The sequence below is a fragment of the Taurulus bubalis genome (assembly GCF_910589615.1).
Source record: "Taurulus bubalis genome assembly, chromosome: 9".
NCBI classification, from domain to species: domain Eukaryota; kingdom Metazoa; phylum Chordata; class Actinopteri; order Perciformes; family Cottidae; genus Taurulus; species Taurulus bubalis.
Genome location: NC_136597.1, coordinates 22,195,059 through 22,207,773, shown reverse-complemented (window position 1 = coordinate 22,207,773; position 12,715 = coordinate 22,195,059). Strand labels below are relative to the sequence as shown.

Genomic DNA, 12,715 nt, shown 5'->3' with positions numbered 1-12,715 from the left:
CAAAACGGATTAAAGCTGACATTAGTGGGTTTCCTGCTGAGACTGTAGAGCTTTATCTGTTTGGTGCTTCACCCAGTAGAGCAGTGGTTTACCATACTGGTCGATACATCAATTACCTGGTACGCAAATAAGTATCAGCTGCTGGATTAATTTTGGTTTATCTCTGTTTTAGGCTCCTTTGATGGTTAAACAACGAATCAAAATTGTGATTGTATACATTCTTACATTCTGTTCCATTATTAGATTCACTGTGTCACTATTTGAATAATAGTTTTATTAAAATCATAACTAGTACAGTATCATAGCACAGTGTGTCATACAGAATGCAAGAACCAAAATAAATTAAAAAGTCATAGTATTATTGTATGTCATGAAGAAAGTAATTCGGTAGTATGTCATAACATTATTAAAATGCATAGTATAGTATTTCCTAAAATGCATAGGATTGTTTTATCTAGCAGATTATTATGTCAGTTGTGGGGCATATTAAAAAGATTGTTTAATGGACAAAATTTACTGTATTTTTTATTTAATCTGCAAACTCTTGAGGGATTTATTTTTAAGACAGCCAAAAGACGTGAGTTGTATCCTCCTTGCCACAGCCAACCCATGTGTGGTGCGTTTGCTATTTCCTCATTGGATTTTTGGGAATAAAAAAAAGGAAGAGAAAATGAATACTTACAGTTGGTGGTTGAGTTCTTGTGCAACTTCCGGGTGATTTTAGTTCTCGCACACCTTCCTGCAACCCGCACTTCAAACTGCATTTGAGCTTGCAGCTATGAATCCTCCAGGTTACCCGACTGAGAATGTTCAAATGCAGGGGAGGAATGATGGGTACCCGGGACCGGCCGGAGGACCCACGGTGTCGACGGTTCAGTACACCACTGTGAACGTCACCTCGGAGGCCCCCAAGGACTTCGTCGTCTGGTCAATCTGCTCCTTCATCCACTTGAATCCCTGCTGCCTCGGACTGGCGGCTCTCATCTTCTCCATCAAGGTGACTTTCATTCGTGGGGAATCGGGTTGTTCGAGGACAAGGAATGTTCATCTCTAAAATGTTAGATATCAGTAAGCTTGAAAAAGAAAGTTTCAATATTGAAGAAAAAAATGTGAAAAAAATGAGATAAAAGAACGAAGACAACTTGAATTGTGTTACAAACTTTGCTGAACATTCTTAAACATGAAGAATCAAATATAGAAGAATTCGGCAAGAAAAACTATATTTGGGAAACGCTTGAAAGCAATCTCCAGAGTAAATATACAGCGAACATTAAGGAGCTTAGGGTCAGTGTCGAGCATAACTATGAATCTTTTTTTTAAATCAATGTACTTTGGTCCTTCCAGGCCAGAGACCGGAAGGTGGCCGGAGATATGGCCGGCGCCCGACACTACGGCTCCACTGCCCGCTGCCTCAACATCTGTGCCATGGTCCTGGTGGCCATCATGATCCTTATTGTCCTCACTTCAGTCATCGTCATCGTTAAACAAGCGAATGCAGTGATCCAAGGTGCCATTAATGAACAGAAGTATGGAAATAATTTTGGAAATCATTTCGAAGGCTAAATTTCCAATAGTGTGAGAGTTGCCTGCTGCTGTGGCTCAGTGATGCTCGTGGTTCTTACGGCACAATTTATAACCTTTCATACCTTTTTTTTATATTTGTGTTACAAAAGTCTTAAACTCAGCCATGTTTCTTTTCCTGAACACACACGAACACATTTATGCCCAGACTATGTTGTTAGATTCTGATTTCCTTTCGGCAAGACATTTGCCTCAGCAATGGTTCTAAAAAAAGATAACTTTTTCATCTGTCAATAAAGATGTTTTATAATGAAATGTGGTTGTGAGATTTTCTAAGTAAATAAACAGATGTTGTTTATTATGGTGTTTTGACATGTTCACTGGTGCTGATTTTAAGCCAAAGAACTCCACTCTAAGAGGAAACAACGGGACTAGGTGTACTATTTCCTCATTCTAGCTCTAAACAGATATTTATTAACAAAGCTTGACCCAGTGTCACAGCCGCCCAGACAACAGAACATAGTGTGTCCTAAATGCAGAAGAAATTCTGATGAGCTGATCATAATGCTGCGTGTTCAACAAGAGCACCATCGAGCCGACCGCCCCCAACAAACAGTCCACATGCATGCCAAAATACAACAATAGGATTTCAAGATGTGGGTACTGTAGTACGACGACCTTGAAGTCAATATCAGGAAAACGTTGCAAATATTTTTCCGTCACATTCATGACACCTCACACGCTGCGTTTCTGGTGAATGTTAAGACACCTGAAGTTTGTTCACGAGAAAACCCCACAGGAAAAACTTCACCAAAGTGGTCAAGGCAGTGGAATGTATTTGTAATGCCAAATAAACATGGTGTGTGTGTGTGTGTGTGTGTGTGTGTGTGTGTGTGTGTGTGTGTGTGTGTGTGTGTGTGTGTGTGTGTGTGTGTGTGTGTGTGTGTTGATGGGAAATGCAGAAAGGTGGACCACAATCATCTCTGCAGTCTAACAGCACCGCTGGTTAAACACGATCACTCCCTCTATAGTGAGTTCCTGTCTGTTTATTACTATTAGGTACAAGAAGAAATTGTATATAAATATAATTCAGTTGCAACAGAATCTGTATATATTGCAATATACACATCCTATTTTCTGAGGTGTTGCCACTAACTGGAAACTGCTGGTGATACACGATGTGTAATAAGTGACCATTCTGACTTGCCAAAGACTGAGTGTTGAAATGATCGCTTTTGATTTGACTTTGTTTGGTTGTAGACGATGATAAAACTATTTTCCTGATGCAGGCAAAAGAAAAGGCAAATTCTTAACTACATTTTAAATACTGCCGATTTCAAAACTTAAAGAGTCCCTGACAAGCGTTTCTGTCCTCTGGTGGGCTGTTGCAGTCTGCCAATCAGAGCCCAGTTTTATGAGGACTCAAGTCTTCAAATTCAACGTCATAATTTAGTGTTTTCTCTTTATATTATTAATTTTCATTTGTGACAAGATTTCAAGGGGAAAAGTGATCTTTCAGAGGCTGTGCAAACCCGAGGTAATGTGTATGAGTACCAGGTCTTCAGATCTGTCTCTGCTTGTGCCCCGAGGAGGCCCGGTCTGCCCTCAGATCCCTGGCTGCAGTCCAGACCTGCTCCTGCGGTCGGGTTCCACCCTGAGGCTGAGGCCGAGGAGCCTTGAGGCCACACATCCTTCACCAAGGCATGCCTTGCAGTGGGAGCCATGGACCCTGTGTCCGCCCCATTGGCCAAAGCCACCCGATAACATCACTGAGTAATAACAGCTTTAGTACAAAATGTCTATAGTCTATTTTAGTAAATAGTTAGACCATTGATTATGGATCCAGTGATTAGTTTTTTTGTTGTAATTTTGCTTTTTAAAACGTTTTCTCTGGATTCCAAGATAGATACGTGTTCACTAGTTACTAATGCCTTTTATGTTCAGTCGAACAAGAAATTCATACATCTCATGTTATTTTATTCATTTTTGGCCATGCATTTGGTACATTCAAATACATATTTCAAAACGTTTGAGTCTGGTGTTTTGAGATAAGGTGGTGCGTTTAACTGTTATATTGGTATTGCAGAATGCACCTCATTCTCTTAACTGCAATTCATGAATATAATAATACATTCATAGTTTGTATTTATAGAGGAATGTTAATTTGCACTTAATTCATTAATTCATCTGACAGTTAAATTACGTAAAATCCTCTCTCTCTCTCTTGCGCGCGCTCTCTCTCTCGCGCGCGCTCTCTCTCTCTCTGTTTCTCTCTCTCTCTGTTTCTCTCTCTCTCTCTCTCTGTAGCGGCTTCATATGCGTATGACGTTCACCTCCTTCAGTGTAAAAACTAGCATTGTGATTCCTGAGCCCCACGTCACTTCTGATTTGTCTTTCTATGTGAAAATAAAAATGGCTCACAAAATCTACATTCGTGCACAAACGACTCATATATGGATAAAAAGCAAAGAACCCATCGAGAGAAAAAACGTGACGTCATCACCTACAAAACCCCTATGTTCCAATGTAAAGCTCATAGAGCAGAGTGGCGCAGCGGAAGCGTGCTGGGCCCATAACCCAGAGGTCGATGGATCGAAACCATCCTCTGCTAATTTTTTTTTTCTCCACATATTTCTTGCTTTCTTTCGAATTGCTAACATATGCATAGATGCATTACTTGATTGATTAAGTCAACTCAATGAGGAACACGTATGTCTCAATGCGGACTCAACATTGACTGTGGGTACTAAATGTGTATCTCTGCACTAACCTCATTAATCACTCTTTGACTAACAAGTTGGACAAACTGCTGCATCTTCACAACGAACACAAGACTGAGGAACGGCCTCAACAACGTTGCCTTAGCGAGAACTATGACTCACTAATTTCTTAAGCATATTCACGTGACTGGCAGTATACAAAATTGACGCCATTAACACAGTTATGTTTAGCCAGCTGCTTTAGACCATATTTGGCATGAATCACAGTATAAGAGCAATACACTTTGCCGGGTTGTGCCATTCAAAACCCCCCGCTATAATATCTGATGTTTCGCACTTCCACACACCGTGGCGTGAACACAGCGTGATTTTGCAATGGCGGCCGCTCCACCCAGACCGCATGCTGGCACCAGCACACAGGTAAGACATTTTTTTTTGTATAAATACTAGAAACATTATAATGATGACTGTGTCATAGGGACATGTTACAAAGCATTAACTATATTTATTGAAGTGGGGACTTTGCCAAAGCGGGAAATCAAGGACAGGGCTAGCATTAACTAGCTTAATGCTATTAGCAAGTGTTCAGGGATTTTTCCTGAGCAGCTTAAGTCCTTCCTGAGAGTGAAGGTATTTGAGATGTTGCATGTAATAATAATTGTCAAGAGACTCAATAATACATTTCACAAGAAATCCTATCCTGTTTTTAGAACAATAGATTTTGATGTGTCTTCACATGTCTCAATCATTTTCCATGTATCACTAACATGACCCACTGTATGTACATTATTTTCTCTAACCAGAGAGTACAATGTGTCCGTGGATCCCTTTTCCATGACCAGTGCAGGGGACTGATGAACTCTGAACATTGGCTACACCTGGATAGTCATGTCCCAGGTGAGAAGGGCTGTCAAAAATACACCTGTCTGTCTGTCTGAATTGCTGGTGCAATTTCCCTGAAGCATTTTTACTTCCCCGACCAGATGGACTCCTTCGTCACAATGAACGTGTGCGCTGTCATTATCGGGGCCCAGCTCTCAGACGACTGGCCCAGATGATGATCCCAGAGCCTATTACATGTCTTTATTTTAATCAAATGTTCATTTGTTTGTCTTTTATAGCAGTTGTTTTTAATTTTATTATGTATTTATTGTCCGTGTGTTTACATCGAGCAGGAGCAGAAGAACCCCTTGTCCGAGGGGAACAGATGATTAAAATTAAAGTGTCTGAAATTGTGGTTGGAGACATTGTGTTAGTTATATTGTTCATTTGTTTGTCCTTTAGGTGGCAGTTTTCATTTTAATATAATTTATTGATTTGTGTTGTGTATATAGATAATTATATTGTCCATTTGTTTTTCTTTTAGATGGCAGATTTCTGTTGTAAATAGTTAGTTATGTTGTTCATTTGTTTGTCTTTTTGATAGTTATTTTATTAGAATGTATTTATTTGTGTCGTAAATAGTTAGTTATATTGTTTATTTGTTTGTCATCTCCTCACTTTGGCCTTTTTGTGTTGCTAGGTGGCAGGGGCCCTGATGAGCCTCTACACTGAGAAAGGTGTCCCGTGCCCTTCTGACTTGGGCATCGGATTTATTCATGAAAAACCACGAGCAAATGTTCTAGTTAGTTATATTATTTGTTTGTTTGTCTTTTTAATAGTTGTTTTAATTTTATTGATTTGTGTTGTAAATAGTTAGTTATATTGTTCATTTGTACCAGCATTGGTATCACTCACGCTGACATAAAAATGAATAATGTTATGCTCGTCAATCAAGAGTTACATCCGTGGAAAATAAAGCTCATTGACTTTGGTGGGGCCCATGGTATTTTATTAGAATTGATTGATTTGTGTTGTAAATAGTTAGTTATATTGTTCATTTGTTTGTCTTTTTGATAGTAGTTGTTTTTTATTTTTATTAGAATGTATTGATGTGTGTTGTAAATAGTGTTTAATAAATGATAAGGCAACATTGGCTGACGTGTTTGGGTATTTTTACACAATGGTAAAAAATACCACTCCGCCAAACCCTGTAGTTGTTCAAGGGAAGTTCTGCACCTGTTTAGGGGAGTCCCGTAGAGAGCACAACAAACAAGACCAACTGGACTGTCTGTCCACCAACCACCGCTGGCCCTGGCAGTTCTTCAACGTGAATTGGATCCGGAAAGCGCACCACCGCTGGTGCAAAGAGCATATATTGTTCATTTGTTTGTCTTTTTAATAGAATTTATTGATTTGTGTTGTAAATGTTTTTTAATAAATGGTAAGGCGAGGTTGACCGTCTGTGACGTGTCTTGATGTTCTGGTGAAGTGAACCTCACTGATTTTACACAAGAGCGTCATTAATCATGGGCTCAGTCTGTGAAAACAAGTTGTGTCACACACATAACAAGGCCAGGGCCCTATTTCTCGTACCTGGCTCAACAAAGTCGAGCAAATGTCCTATTTTCCAGCTTAAATTAGCAAGATGATTGACGTCAGGCTAACTTGGTTTCTCCACGGCTGATCCGTGCAGAAATGGTCTCATTAATTCTAATCAGAAGTCACTCATCTGGATAAATGCGCGTGCCCGCTACTCTTCTGAAGGGATTATAATCGAGCACTGACACCACGATGTTCTAGCAGTACAATGGCAAATTAACTCAGAGGAACCTCTTTTTTTCTCTCCGCTGACAAGCAGGAGATGATCATGAACAATAGCTTAATCATTCACAGCAAATATTCAGCGAATATTCGCAACGCGTTTGCAACGTTGTTGGTGTGAACGCAGCTTAACACAACCCCCGCTGCGAGACATAAGCATCGCAAATATATCAGACAAGTTAAATGCGTCAGTGTTGGGAAAATGTATCGGCAAATTTTAAGTGCTTCATCACCCAAATCAATCAGATTATATTTATTTAAATGTGCCTGCTGGCAGTATAGTATACGGATAAATATATATGTGGTGGCGGGGGCGGGGTTATGCTCAGGTGCAGAGGGAGAGAGGGGGGGAGTGATTCAGAGAACAGGTGCCGGGATGAGGGATAATCAGGCTCAGCTGGGGGCAATTGGTGTCTGTGTCTCTCCCTGTTTAAAAACCAGCAGTAGCGAAGGAGGAGGGGGTTGCCTTGTGTGCCGCCCAGAACTCACGGGGTAACGCAGAGTCGTTACAGTGGCGCCCAACGTGGGGCAACATGGATAACCGAGAGCAACAGCCGGATGCGCCAACTCAGCCGATCGTGGCGCTGGGGCAGATGTTGGCGGGGATCGCGGCCATGCAGCAGGAGCAGGCGGAGACGAACTGGCGGTTCCTGGGGGCTCTTCAGGAAACGGCTAAGAGGCAGACCTTCGCCCTGGAGCAGATCGCCGCCCGGGCAGCGGTAGCTGCGCTGACGCCGGCCCCCTTTCGGGGGTCCTCTCCTCTGGCAGAGGTGGCCCTGCACAGAACGACGGCAGAGGACGACGCGCAGTCGTTTCTGGATTCATTCAAGGCAACTGCGGGGGCGTGTGGCTGGCCGGCGGACGGCTCTTGCCTCTTCTGGCCGGAGAGGCACAGACTGCGGCTCTGGGGCTGTCACCGGCAACTAGGCAGGTTTACGCGAACGTGCGTAAAGCCGTAATCGACCGGCTGGGCCTGTCTCCGGAGGACCACCGGCGGAGGTTCCGAGAGGCCAGGCTGGGAGCGGAGGACCGGCCATTTGTTTTTGCTCAGCGGCTGAGGGACGCCGCCACCAGATGGCTGCAACCCGGGGCAGCAGGAGGGGCGCAGGCAGTGGTGGAGAAGGTGGTCCTGGAACAGTTTGTGGGCGGGCTGCCGACCCGAACGGCGGCATGGGTCCGCTGCCATGGCCCTCCAGTACTGGAGACCGCCATCACCTTGGCGGAGGACCACCTGGCTGTTCATCCCCCCGGATTAGGGGACAGCAGCCGCACGCCGGCTGCAGCCCGGCCGGCACCCGGCCGACGCAGGAGGCTACCCCCGCCGCTCTTGGCGCGGCCCACTTCGGCTCTGTGGCTAGCCCCCCATTCCCGGGTCCCCGATACCACGACCAGCACCGGCACCCTTCTCGACCCACAGAGGGGTCCTCAGACATCAGGGCAGGAGTGTTGGAGGTGTGGGCAACCCGGACACTTCCGGAGGGAGTGTCCATTGATGGAGGTAGGTCAGGTGATTCGGGTTGCCGGCCCTCCAACACCCTCCCCCGGTCCGGGAGCGACGTACCGCGTTCCGGTAAGATTCCAGGGGGGTACACATCAGGCAATGGTGGATTCTGGCTGTACGCAGTCTATGATCCATCAGAGCCTGGATCGACCCGGGGCATTGGTGGAGGCATTGTGGGTGGTGAAGATTAGGTGTGTGCATGGGGACGTTCACGAGTATCCCATAGTATCAGTCGAGATCAGACACGGGGGGAAAAAGCATAGTATAAAGGTTGCGGTTAGCTCCCGCCTCACGCACCCTCTAATCTTGGGAACCGATTGGCCGGGGTTTAACAAGTTAATGTGGCAGGCAGCGGGGGTGCAGTCACGGCAGACAGGGTCATGCGATATGTGTGCGTTGCTCAGTGGTGACGCGAGTTCGTTCGACACTGCAGACGGGGAGGAGGAACCGGCGGAGCCTCCCGTGGAGTCTCCACCGGTTCCCGAGTTCCGCTCCATGGAAGATTCCCACTCGAGCAGTCTCGTGATGATACTCTGCGCTCGGCCTGGAACCAAGTGATGCGAGTTGATGGTAAGCTGGTGCGCCCTGACGCAGCGCAGTCATATCCACACTTTTCATTGATTAGGGACAGGCTGTACAGAGTGAGTCGTGACACTCAGACCGGGCAAGAAAACACCCAGTTGCTGGTGCCGAAAAGCCGCCGGGAAATGATTTTCCAGGCGGCTCATTATAACCCGATGGCTGGTCACATGGGATACGAAAAGACACTAGACCGGATAATGACCCAATTTTATTGGCCGGGCATCCGGGCGGATGTGCGCCGTTGGTGCGCGTCCTGCCCGGAATGTCAACTGGTAAATCAACCGGCCATTCCGAGGGCGCCTTTGCGTCCTCTGCCATTAATGGAGGTGCCGTTCGAGCAAATAGCCATGGACCTCATCGGGCCATTTCACCGGAGCGCACGCGGGTATCGCTTTGTGTTAGTCCTGGTGGATTAACACGATATCCGGAGGCAGTGCCGTTGCGCAACATTTCTGCAAAAAGTGTCGCGCAGGCTCTGTTTCAGGTGATCTCCTGAGTCGGAATCCCGAAAGAGATTCTGACTGACCAGGTCACCTCGTTCATGTCACGTACACTGAGAGAACTTTACGGGTTGCTGGGCGTTAAATCTATTCGGACCAGTGTTTATTACCCACAGACCAACGGTCTGGTGGAGCGTCTGAATAAGACTTTGAAGTCCATGATCCGTACATTTATTAATGACGATGAACGTAATTGGGATAAATGGCTTGATTCTCTGTTGTTTGCAGTGCGAGAGGTTCCTCAGGCCTCCACGGGATTTTCTCCCTTTGAACTGCTGTCCGGCAGGACTCCACGGGGGGTGCTCGACCTGATTAAGGAAAACAGGGAGGAAGGTCCGAGCACCAGTAAGAATGAAATTCAATACGTCCTGGACCTGCGAGCAAAACTCCACACACTGTGTTAGATGTCATGTGAGAATTTGCTCCAGGCCCAGGAGCATCCAAAACGGCTGTACGACAGAGGGCTGAGACAATTCACACCGGGAGAAAATGTACTTGTATTGCTTCCTACGTCCAGCTCTAAACTCCTCGCCAAGTGGCAAGGTCCCATTGTGGTCACACGGCGAGTGGGGGAGGTTGACTATGAGGTGGTGCGTTCTGAAAGGGGCGGAGCTACACAGATCTACCACCTCAACCTCCTGAAAGCATGGAGAGAGGCGGAGTCTGTTTCTCTGGTGTCTGCGGTTTCTGAGAGAGAGTAGCTGGGGCCTGAGGTCCCAAAATCCACCAATCCGGCCTCGCTCCTTTGTGAAGACCATCTCTCCGGGACCCAGAGAACAGACATTGCCCAGTTCAGGATCAGCTTGCTGACGTGTTCTCTCTCCTGCCAGGATGCACAAACCTCATCACGCACCAGATTGAGACTCCTCCGGGCGTGACGGTGCGGTTACGACCCTACAGGTTACCTGAACACAAACGGAAAGTGGTTCAGAGGGAATTGGCTGCCATGCTGGAGATGGGGGTAATAGAAGAGTCCAACAGTGCCTGGTCTAGCCCCATTGTTCTTGTTGTCAAGAAGGATGGGTCTATACAGTTCTGCGTGGACTATCGCAGGATGAATGATGTGTCACGTTTTGATGCGTACCCAATGCCCCGGGTCGACGAGCTCCTGGACCGACTGGGCACTGCGCATTTCTTCACGACACTGGATTTGACCAAGGGCTACTGGCAGATTCCTCTGTCGCCAGAGTCCAAGGAAAAGACGGCCTTCTCCACTCCGTTTGGTTTGTACCAATTCACCACGCTTCCCTTCGGGTTGTTCGGTGCCCCAGCCACCTTTCAACGCCTCATGGACCGGGTGCTGCGTCCGCACGCTGCATATGCTGCCACCTACTTTGATGATGTGATCATCCACAGCACCACCTGGGCGGAGCATGTACAGCGGGTGGGCGCAGTGCTGGAGTCCCTGAGGCAGGCTGGGCTCACCCGGGGGAATGTGCAGTTGGACAGAGGGAGGTACGGTATCTGGGGTACCACTTCGGCAGCGGGCATGTGCGCCCTCAGGTGGACAAGACCGCTGCGATCGCGGCCTGCCCGCGGCCCAAGACTAAAAAAGAGGTGAGGCAGTTTCTGGGGCTGGCGGGTTATTACAGGCGCTTCATCCCGAGCTTTGCAGACCTGACCAGCCCCTTGACTGACCTCACCGGGAAAGGTGCCTCAGATGTATGCAGAGTCGTTACAATATACTTATGAGGATATATGTACTATATATGTGTATATACATGAATGTGTAGATTACCATATAGGAGTTTGAATATGTGTATGGGTGGATCAGTATGTAGGTATTATTCATATCAGAAGTTCAATCAATTGAAGCAGTGAAAAGAAATTATGTGTGATTCTCTGTATTCTCATCATGAGTCCACCTTAATCATCCATCCATCCATCCATTATCAGTCGCTTATCCGGGGTCGGGTCGCGGTGGCAGCAGGTTCAGCAGGCCGACCCAGCCTTCCCTCTCACCCGCAACACTTTCCAGCTCATTCTGGGGGATCCCGAGGTGTTCCAAGGCCAGTCGGGAGATATAATCCCTCCAGCGTGTCCTTAGTCTTTTCCAGGGCCTCCTACCAGTTGGACGTGCCTGGAAAACCTCTAATAGGAGGTGTCCAGGAGGCATCCTGACTAGATGCCCGAACCATCCTTACCCCCCCTCTAAGGCTGAGCCCGGCCACCCTACGGAGGAAGCTCATTTCGGCCGCTTGTATCCGAGACCTCGTTCTTTCGGTTACGACCCAGAGTTCGTGGCCATAGGTGAGGGTTGGAACGTAGACCGACCAGTAAATGGAGAGCTTTCCCTTCCACGCCAGCTCCCTCTTCACCAAGACGGACCGGTACAGCACCTGTTTTACAGCTGCAGCCGCACTGATCCGCCTGTCGATCTCCCGCTCCACCTTACCCTCACTCGTGAACAAGACCCCGAGATACTTGAACTCCTTCGCTTGGGTTAGACAGTTTGTCCCCACCTGGAGGGAGCAATCCACCGGTTTCCGGCAGAGCACCATGGCCTCAGATTTGGAGGTGCTAACTCTCATCCCTGCCGCTTCACACTCGGCTGCAAAACGCCCCAGTGAATGCTGGAGGTCACGGTCCGAGGAGGCAAACAGGACCACATCATCCGCGAACAGCAGAGAGGCGATCCCGAGATTCCCGAACCGGATCTTCTCCGCCCCCTGGAAGATACGAACACAGCTCCTACTGCAGGCGTACAGAGACCGGATGGCCCGTGCCAACGGGTTTGGCACCCCATACTCCCGGTCGAAGGCTTTCTCCAAGTCTACAAAGCACATGTAGACTGGTTGGGCAAACTCCCAACCAGATCTCAAAGGACTCTCGCCCTATGAAACTAATATAACTAATATTGCCCCATCATCAATGAGGAAGGGATGGAGGACAGAAAACGACTTAAGTATAAATAAATAAATGCATGAATAAATACAGGAATAAATAGATATAAGTTGATACCTATTCAGGACATCATAAAATACATCTATTTCTACATTTCTGTATTTCTTCATTTATTTATGTCTGTATTTATGTGTCCACACGTATTTCTTCATTTATTTAAGCCTGTATTTCTGTGTCCATATATGGAAATGAGGGTCTTAAAGTCAGTGCAAATAAGACTGATGGTGAAATGACACTCATACACTAAAAAAGCAGGGCAATTTTATACAAATGAAGTAACATCTTTCAAGCTGAAGGGGTTATATGTACTAACATTTTGAGGAGTATCGCCAAAGAAGAAAAAG

The 12,715-nt window shown here is 46.5% G+C and overlaps 1 protein-coding gene across 1 annotated transcript; it reads left to right on the top strand.

The window, feature by feature from the left end:
- Nucleotides 1-778: 778 nt before the first annotated feature.
- LOC306741132 (uncharacterized protein) lies at nucleotides 779-3,201 on the top strand (the record flags this gene model as incomplete). Its single annotated transcript, XM_079223385.1, has 3 exons — nucleotides 779-997; nucleotides 1,345-1,507; nucleotides 3,014-3,201. The coding sequence occupies 3 exons, from the start codon at nucleotides 779-781 to the stop codon at nucleotides 3,199-3,201; spliced, it is 570 nt and encodes a 189-aa protein (XP_079079511.1).
- Between the last annotated feature and the right edge of the window lie 9,514 nt (nucleotides 3,202-12,715).